Here is an 18,950-nt window from a genome sequence, read left to right on the forward strand (position 1 = left end):
CTGCTCTGCTTGCTTAATTTGACATATTAATGCGACGCGAGTAGGTAACTTAACAAAAAAAGCTAACTGATGGGTGAATTTAGCTCCAATGTAAGCATCTGTTGCTACTGCCAATAAAACGTTCTAATGAAACAATAAAACTAATTTCTAAAAGGAAATTATATATCTAAATTAACCTAATAATTAAGGGTTTCTTCAGCAACAACAATTTCTCAGTTAAAACTCTCACCTGATAATTTCCAATACCTCCCAACCCAGCGTAAGCATCTGTTGCTACTGCCTCCGTCCTCTTCATCGTCGTCGTCCTTCATATCATCACCGGTGAGCTCGTCAAGGGTCAGGATTGGGTTCTTCTTTCCTCCAATCTGATGATCAATCTAGAGGAAGGAGAAGAGAGGATGGATTTTTGGATGATTTAAATGACTTATTTAGAGCAACTCCAATGGGGCTGCAAAACTCCAATTTGCAGCCCCATGGAGCTCCAACCGGACTCCAATTTTTGGAGTCCGGTTGGAAAATGAAACCTTCGGCTGCATATTTGGAGATTTTTCTCCAAATATGCGCAGCCCCCTCTACTTCACTATTCCCTCTATTTAATTACAATAATACCCTTCTAACTAACTAATTATTTTTAGATATTCAACTTAAAATCAACATAAGTTTATTTCTACTAATTATTTCTAAATAAAAATTTTACAGTTAGAAATGTTTTGTCGATACCTTCAAAATGAGACTAATATTGAATAATATTAATTGAAATATAAAATTTCAAGAACCAAGTAATTAAAAATGAAAAAGTTATTATTTCATTAGTAAAAAAAGTTACATAGCTTCATTTCCATGTCTTTCCCACAAATGTTCAATCAATGCATTTCGAAGTGCAAAATGAGCTTCTTTGTTTTTCAACCTCTTATGTCGAGCAAGAAACCGTTGGAATCGTTCAGTTTCCGTTATCTCCATATTTTCAGCATTCGGAATTGATTGTGGAGTTGAAATGACAACATCTTCTTGCTCGTCGCGTTCATCTTCGACAATCATATTGTGCATTATAATACAAGCAGTCATGATATCATGCAGAGTTCGTTTATCCCAAAAACAGGCTGGCCCCTTGATGATAGCAAATCGTGATTGGAGAACACCGAATGCCCGCTCAACATCTTTTCGACATGCTTCTTGCATCATTGCAAAATATTGTTTCTTTTTATCATCGGAATTAGAAATGGTTTGAACAAGTGTTGGCCATTTCGGATATATGCCATCGGCCAAATAATAACCGACATCATAATTTTTTCCTTGAATTGTGTAATGAGCAGGAGGAGCAATACCTTGTGATAGATTGTCGAACAAATCAGACGACTGCAATACATTAATATCGTTATTGGATCCTGGTAAGCCAAAGTATGCATGCCATATCCATAGATCATATGATGCTACTGCCTCAAGAATAATGGTTGGACCTCCATGACGACCTGAGTATTGTCCTGCCCATGCTGTTGGACAATTTTTCCATTGCCAATGCATACAGTCTAGACTTCCTAACATTCCTGGAAAACCTCTTTCTTCGCCCTTTTGCAATAACCTTGCAACATCGTCGACATTGGGAGTCCTCAGATATTCATCTCCATATACTTCTACAGTTGCTCTGCAAAATCTCTTTAAACACACAATTGCAGTTGACTCACCGATCCTAACATATTCGTCAGTACTATCTGCTGATGTTCCATACGCCAACATGCGAAATGCCGATGTAACTTTTTGTAAAGTTGATAGCCCAAGTTTGCCGACACCATCCATCTTCTGTACGAAGAAGTTGTCATGCTCACGTACCGCCTCGACTATACGAAGGAATAAACTCCTGTGCATCCGGAACCTTCTACGGAATAGGTTTGCACCATATGTAGGGTTATCAGAAAAATAGTCATGGTAAAGTCGAGAATTACCTTCTTCCCTCCCGCGATTGATCACCAAATGACCAGGAACTGAGCCAATACGCTTTGGCCGCTCTGCCTCTTGAGAGAGATAAGTCATTATTTTACTATTAGAGGCATGTACGCGAGCTAAGAGTTCATCTTCCTTCTCCCATTGTGTCATATCTTCCTCCCAATCTTTAATGTACTGAGACCATATTTCGTCGTACCGCCTCGACTATACGAAGGAATAAACTCCTGTGCATCCGGAACCTTCTACGGAATAGGTTTGCACCATATGTAGGGTTATCAGAAAAATAGTCATGGTAAAGTCGAGAATTACCTTCTTCCCTCCCGCGATTGATCACCAAATGACCAGGAACTGAGCCAATACGCTTTGGCCGCTCTGCCTCTTGAGAGAGATAAGTCATTATTTTACTATTAGAGGCATGTACGCGAGCTAAGAGTTCATCTTCCTTCTCCCATTGTGTCATATCTTCCTCCCAATCTTTAATGTACTGAGACCATATTTCGTCGTCAGAAGAAGAAGAAGAAGAAGAAGAAGATGGTAGTTGTGAATGTCATTATATAATATGACTCCCCGCATTGGATTCTTTTCAGCATTGGTTTCTCACCCCCACATTGGATTCCTTTTGTGTTGGAGACTCCCCACATTGGATTCTTTTCAGCATTAGCCCCCCCCCCCCCCATTGGATTCCTTTCGTGTTGGAGACTCCCCACATTGGATTCTTTTCAGCATTGGTTTCTCACCCCCACATTGGATTCCTTTCGTGTTGGAGACTTCCCACATTTGATTCTTTTCAGCATTGGCTTCTCACCCCCCATTGGATTCCGTTCGTGTTGGAGACTCCCCACATTGGATTCTTTTCAGCATTGGTTTCTCACCCCCACATTGGATTCCTTTTGTGTTGGAGACTCCCAACATTGGATTCTCCTGGTGTTGGAGACTCCCCACATCTGATCCCTATATAATACTTGCACAATTTTCATATCTCCACCACAACTCTTCTTATTCTATATTCATAACTCTTTACATTCCTCCTTAGATTATGGCATCTAGTCGCGGAAAATCTTTTTTACAAGAAGAAGACCAAGTTTTATGCGCCACGTGGCTCGAAATTTCTCAAGATCCAGTCATGGGTTCTAATCAAAAGAAGGACAAGCTGTGGGAACGAATTTCTGCTTTATTTCATGAAAGGATTTCCAATATTTGTAATGCTCAAAGGACTCCAAAGTCTCTTTCATGCCGAATGCAATTAATTATGAAGGCCATCAGTAAATTTCGAGGATGTATTCGACAAGTCGAGCGCTTAAATCCAAGCGGTGCTTCTGAGCTTGACATTGTAAGTATTTTGAATAACATAAATCTTGATTATCATCTACTATCATGTTATTAATAAATGTTTCTTCCTCTCTTGTGGTAGATTAAACGTGCTAGGATAATATTTGCAGAAGATCCAGAAGAGAGAAAGGGGTTTATATTTGATCATGTTTGGTCAATTTTAAAAGATGCAGAGAAATGGGCAAATATAAGTGTCAGATCGCCTGCAACTTCCAAAACTTCAAAGTCCCGCTCATCTCAGGGATCAGATTCAAGTTCTCCTGTCGTCGACTTAAATGACGATAATGAGGAATATACTCATAATGACGAAGATATGATAACAAGTCGACCGACAGGAAGGAAGAAAGAGAAGATGAGGAGGCGACAAGCAACTGAATCCAACCTCGACTTGGAAACTCTCAATAAAAGCAATCAAGAAATTGTCGATATTTTAAAAAAAAGTCATGGAGAACGAGAAAATGATAGAATAACAATGCACCAGATTATGATGTTAAGGGCCGAAAACGAAAAGAAAAAATTAGATATTCAAAGGGAACGCCAGGAAAGTAAGATTATGTTGATTAATCTTGATACTATTACTGATCCTTCGGAACGCGAGTATTTTCGAATTAAAAAACAAGAGATTTTAAATAGAAACACAACCGGAGGTTCTTCATCTGATATTCCTAATCCTGAATATAGTTATGCAGGAAGTCAATACGGAATACCTGACTACAGAAGCGGTGGATATGGAGGAAATGGCCTGCCCGATTTTTAGTTTTTTTCATGTACTTTATTTTCATGTACTTTCTTTTTCTATGTAATGCCGCTGAATGTAATATATAAAATTTCATCATTCGGAGTAACTGTGAAGGTTGTTCCAAATATTATGTTATATTTTCTGCTTTAAAAATTTAAAGGCGCTTATCTATGTCTTATTATCAATTTATTAAAGATAATTACTTTTATTTAAATAATGAGTATATTATATATTATACTTTTAGTATTAATTTATAATATATTTTATATTTTAAATTAATTCATATAATTTTTTAACATTTTTTATTTTTTATATTTTCAAAACTATTTAAAGTATTAATAAAAGAAATCAATTAAAAATGCAAATAGAGCTTCATATAGAGGAGATGGTTGGAGTTACCCCCCTCTAAAAAGCATATACCTAAGAATATGCTTTGGGGAGGCTGCATTTTGCAGCCTCCCCATTGGAGTTGCTCTAAGAATATCAAAGATTTGATGGACTAATATCAAATAGTGGAGGCAACGAGTACGGTTGAGGAGTACTGGTGACCATTGCAGGCTCACGTGAAGAATCTGGTCAGAGACTTTGAATGAATCAAGAGGACGAGTGAGTTTACGCATCAAACTTTATGGGGGAGGGGAGTTGTCACAGTCAGAGTAAATGTGGGATTAACCGGCTAGTGACCTCCCTTTTCTTTTTTTTTTTTTTNCTCCCTTTTTTTTTTTTTTTTTTTTTTTGGTCAAGTCGACGGTAAACCCTTGAGGAGGGGGCATTTAAAGAGACATCTGGAAAATGTTTTTTTTTTCTTTTTCTGTATTTTAATTGATGATTTTTTCTCACAATATATAAGTCTTAAAGATGGATCTTCTCTCTACGAATTGTTTTGGATCTTCTCTCATGGTTCAAATTTAGGACCTTTGAGTAAAGAGCAAACACATCTAAAACCATGGTGGTGGACCCTGGATGATTATTTAATAAGATAAATATCAGTCCCATTCTTTCACTATTAGAGACTTCAAATTTTAAGAAGCTACCCTACAAATGTTTCTTTTCAATTTTGATCTTTACTGCCTGAACTGCAAGACTTAGTCAATTTCTTAGGAGTTACACGGCAAAGCTTGTTCGGTATAGTGTATGTTTTGGAAGTTGTTTGTCTTAAAATTAAATCAAATTTCTTCATCAAAAGGCCCCATCAGATAATTAAATGGTTTCCTCCGGTATTTGCTCCTCCTTAAAAAAGAACAGCGCATGCATTATCTACCGCAATACATCAAAGTATAAACTATCACGAAATACTACAATGTATTTCCTTAAGATACAAATTAGTGGGGGGTTGTTACTTTAAGAGGAGAAGAGATTGGAATTTGTTTTGAGGCGGCTCCGGTAGTGGGTTATGATGTTGTTTTTTCTGTGTTGTGTCTTCTCAAAGAGAACATTGCACTATATATAGAGGCTACCACATCATCTCCACCCCCTCAAAAACTGCCTCCGAGAGATATTCTCTCAACAACCCACTGCTCAATATTCTCTCAACAAAGTATCCTTTTGTTCAGCAAGTTAAGGTTTGAATTGGTCACCAATTGAATGAGTCAAAATTATATTTCCCACTTGACCAATTAAACCAAGTGATTTGCTTCTCACCATCCGTGAGATCATATGTTTCTTCTTATCATCAATCTCACTATCCGTAGAGAGTAACTCCTATTTCATATTCATGAAATTTACTTGAACTCATTTATTCCTAAGTCCCATCAAACTTATATGTTTGATAAAGGATTTTGCTTGTATTCCCTCTGTCAAAGGATCAGCAATCATATCTGTAGTGGGGATGTAAGTCACTTTAACTTCTCCATTTTCTACAATATCTCGAATGTAGTGATACTAGATCTCAATATGTTTTCCTTTGAAACTATTCGTACCACTACTGATCAAGCTAATTACTGCTTGATTATCACAATAAATATCAATAGGTTCTTCTAACAAATTGAGATCTAGATCAATTAAAAACTGTCGTATCCAGACAACATTTGTAGTTGTCATACTGTAAGCTATATATTCAGCTTCTTGTATGTATCTAGCAACACCCCATTGTTTCTTGCTACTCTAAGAAACAACTCCTTCTCCAGAGATGAACAAGTGTCCCGAAGTGAACTTTCCATCATCTTTATCACCTCCAAAATCAGCATTAGAGTAACCGAGGAGATCAAGCGAATCGGCTTGATAAACCAATCTATGAGTCAATGTACCTCTGATATACTTCATAATCCTTTTAATAGATTCCCAATGTGGCGGCCCCGGATTATTTTGACATCGACTGACTAGACTTATAGCATAAACTATATCACGTCTGGTGCACAACATTGTATACATCAAGCTTTCAATTGCTTAAGCATAAGGAATATCTAATGGCTTTTGCCCCTCTCTAGGGCTTTGCTCTTTATAAAATCTCTTTCCCATGACCAACGGAGTTGGTGCAAGATTGGAATTCTCTATTCCAAACCTTTTAAAAACCGATCTTAAATACTATTCTTGGTTTAAACTTAGTATTCTAGACCTTCTATCTCGAATTATTTGAATTCCAAGAATATATGATGCATCTCCCATGTCTTTCATCTCAAACTTTTCGCTGAGATCTTCCTTAATTTTATTCAATATTTTCATGTCATTTTCGACTAGCAATATATCATCCACATATAATGATAATATAGTAAATTTGCTCCCACTTTTCAAGACATATACACAATTATCTAATTTATTTTGAATAAAATTAAGTTTGGTGACTGCATCATAAAATTTGAGATACCACTGTCTAGAAGACTATTTTAAACCGAATAGAGATTTAAACTGAATAGAGAATTATTCTAATGGATGCAAATTTAGCTACAGGAGAATACATCTCCTAAAAATCTATTCATGCATTCTGTTTGTAACACTTGCCAACTAACCATACTTTAAATTTATCAGTAGATCCATCAACACGATATTTCTTTTTAAGTGCTCATTAATTTGCATCCTATGACTTTTAATTTTTCGGTAAATCACATAACTCTCATACTTTATTCTTTTTTATAGAATCAAGTTCTTCTCTCTTGGATTCAAGCCATAAAGCTAATTCATGCGATTTCATCGCATCAGAGAAGATTAAGGGATCTTGTTCTTCTATATTTATATTTACCAAGAAACAAGATGGTCTCACATGAATACAAATAGTAATCATCCATCCATGAAGATTGTATTCTTGGCCTTTTGTTGCCTAGAACTGCTTGATGAGGTACATTATTTTCTATAGGTATTTCATCATTTTAAAGGTTAGGTTCATTCACAATATCTAGATTATTACTGGGAATAACACTGTAATAATCATCACCTATTACAGTTAGAGGTTCTATTTCCTCTTGAACTTGTTCTTCTTCCTCTAGACTCTCTAGAAATATAGCATCTCTGCTTTTAATGACTCATTTTTCTTTATTGTATAACTTGTACCCTTTTGCCTTTTCTGAAAAGCCTATTAATCTACTCTTTATTGTTTTAAAATCTAACTTATCTCTAAGTTGATATGGAATGAGAACATGGGCTATAGATCCCCACTTCCTGAGATGACTCAGTTTAGATTTCCTTACATTCCATAATTCATATGGTATAGATACAATTGACTTGGTGGAAATTCTATTTAAAATGTAGTTTGCAGTTAACAATGTTTCTCTCCAAAATTTTTAATGAGACCAGAATGAGACAACATGCATCTAACTACGTTCAGTAATGTTTCATTCTTTCTTTCAGCAACATCATTCTATTATCGTGTATACGACATTGTCATATGCCTTTTAATTCAATGCTTAATACAGTAACTCTCAAATTCTTTAGAGTTATATTCCCCACCTTTATCAATTCTCAAAATTTTGATTGTCATTCCAAGTTGATTTTCAACTTCTGTCTTATATCTCTTAAAGCAGTCAAAAGCTTTTAATTTTTTAGATATAAGATAGACGTGTGCAAACTTAGAATAATCATCTATAAAGGTAATAAAATATTCTTTATTACTATAAGTTTTGACACTTAGGGGACCACAAATAACGAGTGTATCAATCCTAAAAGTTTATTGTCTCTTTATCCTCTAATAAAAGGTTTTCTGGTTATTTTACCAATTAAACAATATTCATATGGTGGTAATTGAACATTAGACAGTGTAGATAGTAAGTTCATTCTGATAATTTCTTTTATTTTTTTAAAATACTAACATGCCCTAGTCTAGAATGCTACAATTCAGACTTAGAAATATAACATGACAAATAGTTTAAATTCAAAATTTTATTATCAGAATTATTACAAATCTATACGAATACATAATTCATGCTCGGGCACATATGTTTTCATAGCATACACTTTATATTTTTGCCTATAGAAACACGATTATTGCAGAACCTTATTTCTAGTCCTTTTTTCATCAAGTTGGGAATAGAGATCAAGTTGTGCCGAATTCCTGACGCATAGAATACATCTTTGAAGACAAAAATATCATCCTCAAGATCCAATCTATACGAACCAATATCTTCTACATTGAGATAGGTACTTTTTCCCATATAGATACCCGTTCTCCTTTCTTCAGCTCGGTAAATTATGTGACTCCATTCTTATCATTTGCCATATTTCTAGTCGCACTGGAGTCGATTCACTAACCGCTAATATTTGTTATCATAGCATAGCATTCCGTCACACCGACGAATTCTCTTTTGCTAGTACCTCTTTGTTCCAGATGCTTATAGCCTCCCTTATTCTCCTACTTTTCACCTTGTGAGCAAGTGGGCTTGAAATGCCCTAACTTTCCACAATTATTGCAGGCTTCATGGGGGTACTTTCTTTCTCTTGAATTGCTCTGATTTTGATCATCATGGTTGTGGCTTACTAGGACCTAGGGTTTTATCGCTTCGAGCATTATGCCTCTGGCGGACATAATTCATCTCCTGCTGCACCATGTTCAGTTCTGGCTCTTTGCTATTGGCTATTAAGTCATGTTCTATCGCTAGGTGCATAGGAAGATCAGTGACAAATTTAATAGCAGTGTTCATTCTTAATGTGGTGGCAGTTTTAGCTAAGGAAGGGGGCGGACTATTCAATATAGTTGCCACTTACATTCTCTCTGGGATTTCGGTCCCAATAGCGTATAAATTCTTAGCCATGATAATCATCTTATTAATATGCTCTATGACATTGTCTCCCTCTTGCATAGGACAAAAATTATATTTTATGTAAGAGGAGTTGAATGTTACTTCAGAGACGGTATCGTATTTTTCTTTTATAGCATTCCACATGTCCATAGAAGTTATAAGTTTCAATAACTTTGATTAAGTTAGCTTCCATGAACATGAACATTAGGCTTTTTGCCTTTTTATCTTTAGACTTTCACTGTTCATCCATTTCTTTTCTTCATGTGTAGATTTAACAGTAAGGGTTGGAGTAATGGTTTTGATTACATCATCGATATTGTTATGAAGAGCATATCCTATATTTCTATGCTACATATCATAATTACTGTCATTGAATTTGTCAAAATTTTCTAGTTCTGATAGAATAAGTTTACTAGCCATTTGGTGGAGAACTAAAACTAATGCAGCTCCAATTAGAGGGAGATCGTCACTTAGTGGTCTTGACCGAAGAATCACTTCTCGAAGTTTTGGTATCGTTTCTAATCGGAGGTCGCAACGAGGTTAAAGTTGGTAATTAATGAGCTTCTGTACGGATGTGTGGAATAGCAGCAGATCAAGTTGAGGTCAGCAATTGAAAGTGCAATTGCCTGAACCTTGTTGTCGAGCCAGGATATTAAAGTAACAAATTGGGTCTTATTTGAAAAGGCTTTTATGAAGAGAGACTCTCACAAAAATGAATAATAAAAAATGACTATAGAGTAAGTCACATGCTACGGTCCAAAAAAATAAAAAATTGGTTTCAGGAGTAGATCACGTGGGCTGGTAACTAGGTTGTAGGCTTTGAGTTCAAAACTTGAGGGAAAAAAGGCTATGACAAAATTCCATCAAATTTGGTTTTGAATAAAAAAAATTATTGTACAAGAGAAAAGCAGAGATGCACTTCGTAGTGAGCAAAAAAGCACTTCGTAGTGAGCAAAAAAAAAAAAAAAGGGACGCAGCTCGAGGAACAGTCTTGGGCAAAGTTTTGATGGGATTGGACTTTATTTTTTTGTGGGGAGGATAGGAAAGGAACATATTTCTATGGTTATATTTCTAAAATAATGCTAGGGGCACATCCTTAACCATACTCCTACCACACCTTCATATTCTTTATAGTGCTAGTGGGTCATACATGATATTTTTTTTAAAAATATCATACATGGCCCACTAGCACTATAGAAAGTATGGGTGTGTGGTTGAGAGTGTGGTTGATATTGTGCCCCTAGTGGGTCTCATATTTCTATGGCTGAGCTCTGATACCAATGTTACTTTAAGGGCCTGTTTGGTTATCTCCTAAAAAAACCAAGAAATAGAAATGAAAACCAAGAAAACTCAAAAAGTACAATTTCGTCCATTTTCATCCCTAAAATCCACCCATAATATCTAATAAAATATTATTTTTATCTAACAACTTATCCATCATATCTAATAAAATATTATTTCCATCCAACAATTCATCCACCACATCTAATAAAATATTATTTCTATCCAACAACTCATACACCACATCTAATAAAATATTATTTTCATCCACAACATCACTCAACTCATCTTAGGGGCTGTTTGTTTGTCCAAAAAAGAGGGAAATCAAAGAATAGGAAACCTATTTCTTGGAAATTTTATTTTGAGGTTGTTTGGTTGGAAAAAAAAAGAAGGAAATTAAAGAATAGGAGATGGGGATGAGATGAGTTGTCGTCATATTATTGGATGATAAAGGAAATTAAAGAATAGGAGATGGGGATGAGATGAGTTGTCGTCATATTATTGGATGATGTGAGTGATTTTTTAAGAAAACTTGTTTTGATGTTGTTTGGTTGGCTAAAAAAATAAGGAAATGTATTATAAGAAACATATTTCCTATATTATGTTCTTTTCTTGTGTTTGGTTCATTCTTAAAAATAAGAAAATAGATGAGATGAGATGAGTTGTCATTATATTATTGGATGATGTGACCCACACTTAAGAAAATCAATTTCCTTGTTTTTTTGGAGGAAATGGGTGGAGAAGAAAGTTTAAGGAGATGAGATGAGTTGTCACCATATTATTGGATGATGTGATTGATTTTTATATATGAGATGTGATGAGATAAGATGAGTTGGATGATGTGATGATAAAAATAATATTTTATTAGATGTTGGATGATAAAAGTAATATTTTATTGGACGAGTTGGATGATAAAATAATATGTTATTAGATGAGTTGGATGATAAAATAATATTTTATTGAATGTTGGGGTAAGTTTTAGGGATGGAAATGATTGAAAATAGGAAATGAGAGATTTTCATGCTCCCATTTCCTATTCTTGGTTTTTAGGAAACCAACCAAACAGCCCATTATCTCATCATTTCAAATCACTCATATCATCCAATAATGTGGTGACAACTCAACTCATCTCATTAACATTTTATTTCTATCAATTTCCTCCCAAAAAGCTAGAAAAACAATTTCCTTAAGTGTGGGTTACATCATCCAATAATATAATGACAACTCATCTCATCTCATCTATTTTCTTATTTTTAAAAATGAACCAAATAAAAGAAAACAACCTATTACAAGAAATAAGTTTCTTATAATTCATTTTCTTATTTTTTTCGCCAACCAAACAACATCAAAATAAGTTTTCTTAAAAGATCACTCACATCATCCTATAATAAGGTGATAACTCATCTCCATTTCTTTGTTTTCCTTCTTTTTTTAGCAAACCAAACACTCCAAAAACAATTCTTCTTAGAAATAGTTTTCCATTTCTTTGATTTCCCACTTTTTTTAGGCAAACAAACAGAAGAAGAGAGGAGAAGAAATTGAAATTTGTTTTGAGGGGACTCCGATAATGGGTCTCGGGATTGTTTTTTCTGTGTTGTGCTTTCTAGGTGACTAAACCCCACAAAGAGAACACTATACTATATATAGAGGCTACCCATTATTTTCATCCCCTCAAAACTGCTTCTCAGAGATATTCTCTCAACAACTCACTATCCAATATTCTCTCAACTAAGTATCCTTTTGTTGAGAAATTTAATGTTTGAAATGATCACCAATTGAATGAGTCAAAATTACAGGGGTGACCCCACAAAGCAAGTAAGAAATTACACCAAACTATAATTTTTTTGCCAAACAAAAAAAAAATCTATTTGGCCTATGAAAATAGAGCAAGATTGTTTAATGTTACTATTTGGCCACTATTTGGCCTATGAAAACCAGTTTAATGCCATTATTTGGCCTATGAAAATAGGGTCAGATTGTTTGCCAAACAAAAAATCTTTCAAAACTGGGTGAAGTTCAAGCTTGAACTTTGCCTAGTTTTGAGAGATTGCCAAACACAACCTTAGACTCTCAAGCACCCCTAAATCTTTAATATTTTGTATTAGCCCCCAAGTCTTTAAAATTGATCTCAAGTTCCCCAAATGCTCTTAGTATGTCGAAATAAGCCCACCTCCAAGTTAAAATTTAGTTGAAATGGGATAATATCTTGTTTACTTTTAACTTTTTTCAGTAGTTTGCCAGTTGTACTCCTCTCATATAAACAAAAACTCATTAATCACTTTAAACCATACCCGTTAAGCTCCCACAATTCGTTCAATAAAACTCTAGCCCAAACTCATTTCACTTCATTTTCTCAAACATCTTTCCCAACGGTTCTCTTCAGCTTTAATCTCAAATTTGCATCGAATAGATTCGCGTTGGAGAGGAAGTTAGAGAAGACATTGGAGAAGCTGAAGTGGAAAATAACTTTTGGGTTAGGGTTTTATTAAACGGATTTAGAGAGCTTAACAAATACAAGTTAAAATGATTAACAAGTTTGAATTTGTGTGAGAGGGGGTACATCTAGCAAATAACCAAAAAATTTATATTAAACAAAACATATCCCCCATTTTATCTAGATTTTAACTAATAGGGTTTATTTTAAGATACTAATAGGATTTCGGGGCCTGATATTAATTTCAAATTTGAAGGGCTCATACAAAATATTGAAGATGTACGGGACCTTGGAAAAGATTTGGGGGGGCTAATATTGAAATATTGAAGATATGGGAGGCTAATGTCGAACAATGCGTACATGTTTTCGCTTTTGCTTTTGCAGGCTGCTTACGTCTCTCAGGTACACTTTTCACTGAGGCCCCAGCATTATTGCAGGGACGTATCAATTTGTGCAGACTGAGCGAAGACTCGCGGGGTGGGTGGGGGGAGGGGGGTGTGGAGGAAGACACGTGAGGTCACGAGTCCCATCCAATATCTGCTTTATTCTAGTTCGAATCCGGTCAGATTTATTACATTCGAACTCAGTCTCAAATTTGGATCGAACAGCAGAATGATATTCATATTTTTTTTTGAAAAGAAATGATATTCATTTTTGATTCGTTTACAAATATGATATTCGATGTTAGTTTGCAAATATTTGTTAGCATAGTTAGTTCGCGGTTGGACTTTAAAGTCTATGAGCCCTGGATTGATTTTGGGTACTAACATCTTTTTTTTTTCTTTTTTTTTCCTTTGTAGATTTGTGCACAAAAACGCTCCATGTTACATATATTTGCAAATCTATCCTCAAACACATCATAATGTTTGATTTCTCTTCTTTTGCAGCAAGATTCTCGAAGTAGAACTAACACGAAATCAACTAGAGCTAACACAAAAACCAATAGAACTAATAGGACTGCAATAGAACTAACATAGCCACTAGAACCAGCACTTATATTAGAACTAACTCTAGTTAGAAGTAGAACTAACACGGAATCAGCTAAAGCTAACACGAGAACCACTGAATTAATATGAGCTGCAATAGAACTAACATAGCCACTAGAACCAACACTTCTACTAGAACTAACTTTAGCTGGAAATAGAACTAACAAGAAATGAGAGAGAACTAACTTGATCTCAACTAGAGCTAAGACTTACTTCATTAGAACTAACGCAAAGTTAGACCTACCAAGAAATGAGATAGAACTAACAGAATCTCGCCTAGATCTAACACGTAGTCCACTAGAACTAAACGCTCGACTAGATCTAACAAGAAATGAGATAGAACTAACATGATCTCGATTAGATCTAACATGTACTCCACTAGAAATAACGTTCAACTAGAGCTGCACAGAAATGCGATAGAACTAACAAAATAACAATTAGCGCTAGCACTTACTACATTAGAACTAACACGACGTTAGAGCTAACAAGAACTGTAAAATATACATTTCCAATTAAATATACATATATTATTGTATTTGTATAAACATGTCATTCATCACTATTCGATGATCCGTCTTTATGTCTTTGTTCATAACCAGCAATTAATAATTGTGCGGCAAGTCTTGCTCATATAGCTTCAAGGATATCGTCCGGAGGCGTCACGCGCAATGTCGAGCGACTTTCAATTATTGCTTGCATAAAGAGGTAGACGAACACACCATAGTCATAGCTGCAACATAGAATGCGTATGTTAGTTTTTTCCACTATATCTCTAGATAAACAATTAAAATATTAGAACTAACCTCCCTATTTGTTGCTCGCATTTGATGGCTTTATATTTAAATTCTCTGCGCACACTTGCACTAACAAAATTAGCTTGCTGGTGATCAAAATAGTTTATGCTTTTGTTAACAGGATCCATCCAAGCATCATGGTTAGCAGAACTATAATGTTTGACGACTTATTCTTTCAAATCAACTTCCAACAGATGCCAGTGATCGTCCCTGACCATATGAATCAACAGATGCTCAATGTGGATGACGGTAAATTTTTTAATATATGACAAAAATAGCATGTTTCGACTCGTATCCATAGAGTGAGGGCTGCAAACCAAGTAATGTATGCGTTGAAATAAAAGAGAGAATCTTGGATTATGCATGAGAGTTGATAGAACTAATATGAAATACATTAGAAATAACAGGAACTCAACTAGAACTAATAGGTACTCCATTAGAACTAACACGAATTTAATTAAAACTAACATCAACTCCATTAGAATTAACATGCACCCCAGATAGAAATAACATGCATTTCAGCAAGAACTAACACGTTAATTTAGACCTAACATGTACTTACAAGAAAGAACTATAGGCGTAAAAAATTACCTACGGGCTCTCGCACACAGCTCGAGGCAAAGAGAAGACAATGAACGTCACTATCCAAGTCACAGATGCTTAATTGACGTCGATGAGCGCATGAAGCACGTCGACGAACCGTGTGAAGCAACGGAACTGCAGAATAACAAAGATACGAACTAAACGGGAGCTACGCTTCGCTTATGAAAAAAACGAAGCGCCTCTCATGTTCCGTCAACTCCATGTATGACTCAACCATGAGAGCTTGTAGATCTCCTCGCCGGCTTTCATACGCACTTTGAATAGCATAATTCCGAGTTCGGACGACGAAGATACAGCGGAAACAATAGTTGGTCATAACCGAACTGATGAGCGAAACGACAAGGAAGATAGGACTCTATGTGGCAACAACCCTTCACCCGAAAGACGAGGTATCCAACACGGATGTTCACCAACCAACGGAAACAACCAATATCAAGGAAAGTCCGACCGACCCCTGATTTCTCCTCATCAATCAATACGCCGACATAACGACCCGAAAAATAAAGAAAATATTTGAAGAATTCCTAGCACTGACGAACTTGAAGCTCTCGCTGTGCTTCAGTGAAGGTCATCGCAAACCATTTTCTCCCCTCTAACAACTGCAAAAAAGGAAAAGAGGCATCGACAGTACTAGGCGCCGACATCAAATCGGGATAGTGATGGACGAGTCATGCCATCAAGTACGTATACGGAAGCTCGACCTTTACGGAGAGAATCACGGCCGATGGTTCAGAACCCACATGTGTAAAACCATTTGACCAAATATCTGAGCCCACAATGAATATTGATAACCATCGCCGAAAGTAGAGAAAGATCATTCCTGTGAGCTAGCTAGACGGTAGGGAGGAGAACCTCAATAGGCAAAGCTTCGGAAAACTGATATGGAACGACACACTTCTTCAACCAAAAGGCGAGATACCTCGCCAGAAGGGCCTTAGGCCGAATAAGCTTTCGTGCATGACAAATGAATGTCCGAAATTTAGTCCCCGTGGGAAAAGAACCTTCAACACCAGCGGTAGTAAATGAACAAGCGTCAGCCCTCTCGATTAAGTCATTAATGACAGAAGGTGTCAAAGGGGCCAACTCACAAAAGGCCTCGCCCGAACTGCTCTGCAAATGCTGAAATAAATAATCAGCAAACTGCTTCAAGCTAACCTGTTTCTTCCACTTCGCCAGAGGACTCATCCTAATCAGGAATGTATGATAATGACACGTAAGGTCCCAGAGCGTGTCATACATGTCAGAGGAATCTCTCTTCAGCTGTCCCAGCTGTAGGTTAGAGAGAAAATACTCATGGTATGGGTAATCTCCCATTGTAAGACTAGAAACCTTTTGCATCTCATGAAGAGCTAATTCCAACTCTCCATTACAAGTCAGAAAAGTGTTACTATCAGGGTTATAAGACTCCAGTAATGCCAAGAAATGATAACTGCTAACCGGAAATCCGTACATGGTGGCTCGCATAGGTGCATATAATCCGCTGCGCTCAGCTCACTCTCCCATCGTCCCAAAACGTAACAAGTCATACGAGTCCACCACTTTTTAGACGGTGAATATGACCAACCGAAACATCTCAATTCCTTCAGGGGTAACTTCCTCCCAAGCATAACCAGACGATTCCTCACAGTATGGACGGCTACTGACACCTCGTCCGGTGACGCTATATCAAGTCCCAGAATCCCCAGTCGAAGGCCGCGAATATGATTATACCCATCAGAACCTGGGATCTTATGATGGAAAACAAAGCCACGGTGAACTCGGTCATGATCATCTGTAAGACTCCAAGACATCTGTCGCCGCACAGCCTGCGTCTCCAAATGAGCGAGAGAATACAGACGGGAAATAGAGGGGATGTATAAAAGACTCCCGCCATCATCATTCGACCAATGCTCATCATCAAGAGTCAATTTAATCGGATCCTCAGCATGGTCCCCGAATACATAATCAGGCTTCTCTAAAACCTGGGTAAAAATGGAGTCTTCAGTAAAGGTAGCATCGGTAATAAGCTGGCGTAATGAACAACGGCCCCCGTCTCGTATCAATCGATGAATCTCCTCAGGACGACTCTTATTAAACTGAGGGGTCGGATCAATAGCCAGCCTGTCAATACTAGCAGTGAAAGTCTCCCTATTGCAACAACTTGTAGCATAAGGTGGAAAGCCATCTGCGGGGAACTCAACTGTAACAAAACAACACAGAATTAGAAAATTAGAAAATTAGAAAATTATTTCTAAATTATACAAGGATTGAATTCATCTTACAAGCCAGCGAGATAGAGTCACTCCTTGGATTATTAGCGAGACTATTCCGATTGTCTTACACGAGAAGGGCGGTATACCCCATCACGTAAACAACGTGACGATATACTCAACCAACACAATGTAATACAACGTAAAATCGCCCCATATGCCTGAAGACGTGAATTGGCCAAGCAATACACGTCTTTTGAAGCCTTAATCCCCGCGAAGGAGGACGTCAGCTCTTCCAGAATGACCCGTGAAAGAGTCAAACAAGGGTACAAAGGAACTCGAAATCATCTTGAAGCCCTAGAAATCATAAAAGCTCACCTCCGTATGAGGAAGCTACGCGAGCCTCCCTCTCGCTATGCTGAGAAGATGAGCGGCACCTATAAAAACGTGGTCGACACAGAGACATGGTTAACTTGCAACGAAAATCAACGAATCAGGTACAATCATGAATTCAAGAACCCGAAACTAAAAGGAAAATATGAATTTTAACCAAAATCCTACAAATAAAATAGGATTTTACGGTTAAAATCTAATTAAACCTACGGGTTCCATACATGCAAACAATGAGTTCAATTTGCATTTAAAGCCCTCACGATTAATTTTGGGAATGAAATACCCAAAATACCCCTCATGTTCGAGGCTTAATTTTAGCCATGAACACATTTAAATTTGGCTATAATCGAAAAGGGAAAACTCATTAGCCCCTCAACAATTTTTGGCCACCTTTTGCAAATAAACCCCTCACCAATTTTTGGCCTTTTTGCATAAAGCACCCCCTCAAAGTTTCGACCAAATTGGCATACAATCCAAGCCCCAAAATTTCAGTCATTATGCATAACACCCCCTCAAAGATTTCAACCAACTTTTGCACAAAATTCCCCTAAGAATTTTGGCCTCAAGTTTTGCATAAAGCACCCCTCAAATTTTCGGCCATATTCAAAACTCATCTTCAAAATTCAATCTTTTTCATAAAACCCAATTCATGAGGGCAAAAAGCCACAATCTTTGCATAAAAATTCATAAATTATTGATTATATACCCACACTACAAGAATAAAGTTTCAATCTTTCCTACAAAATCCATAGATTCTTAAATCAAAATCAAGCATATAATGAGAATCCTTGGAGAGAAGCTTTACCCAAATCAAGAGCTTGAAAACCCAACTCAAAAAGCCCAAGTCTTGAATCAAACCCTAGCTTTTGAGATGAGAGGAATTTAGGCCAAAATAGAGGGAATAAAAGCCGTAATTTTGAAGGGGTCAAGGGTTTTAAATGCTTGAAGAAAATAAATAATGGGTTTGGAGGAAGAGCTTGGGTAAGAAGAACAAGAAGGATGGATTTTAGAGGGGGGAAAGGGTTTCAATTTGAATTGTGAAACAAGAGGGGGGGAGTGAAAGTACAACAAAAGCACAAAAGAAAAAAAACTAAGC

The 18,950-nt window shown here is 36.6% G+C and overlaps 2 protein-coding genes across 2 annotated transcripts; one reads left to right on the forward strand and one right to left on the reverse strand.

Moving 5' to 3' along the window:
* LOC109824200 lies at nucleotides 823-1,542 on the reverse strand. Its single transcript, XM_020390733.1, has one exon. The coding sequence runs from the start codon at nucleotides 1,540-1,542 to the stop codon at nucleotides 823-825; it is 720 nt and encodes a 239-aa protein (XP_020246322.1).
* On the forward strand, nucleotides 2,739-4,145 carry LOC109824353 (glutathione S-transferase T3-like). The gene is made up of 2 exons (XM_020390932.1): nucleotides 2,739-3,271; nucleotides 3,353-4,145. Exons 1-2 carry the CDS (start codon nucleotides 2,978-2,980, stop codon nucleotides 4,025-4,027), a joined length of 969 nt encoding a protein of 322 aa, XP_020246521.1. The 5' UTR covers nucleotides 2,739-2,977; the 3' UTR covers nucleotides 4,028-4,145.

Source organism: Asparagus officinalis, chromosome 9 (assembly GCF_001876935.1).
Source record: "Asparagus officinalis chromosome 9, Aspof.V1, whole genome shotgun sequence".
NCBI classification, from domain to species: domain Eukaryota; kingdom Viridiplantae; phylum Streptophyta; class Magnoliopsida; order Asparagales; family Asparagaceae; genus Asparagus; species Asparagus officinalis.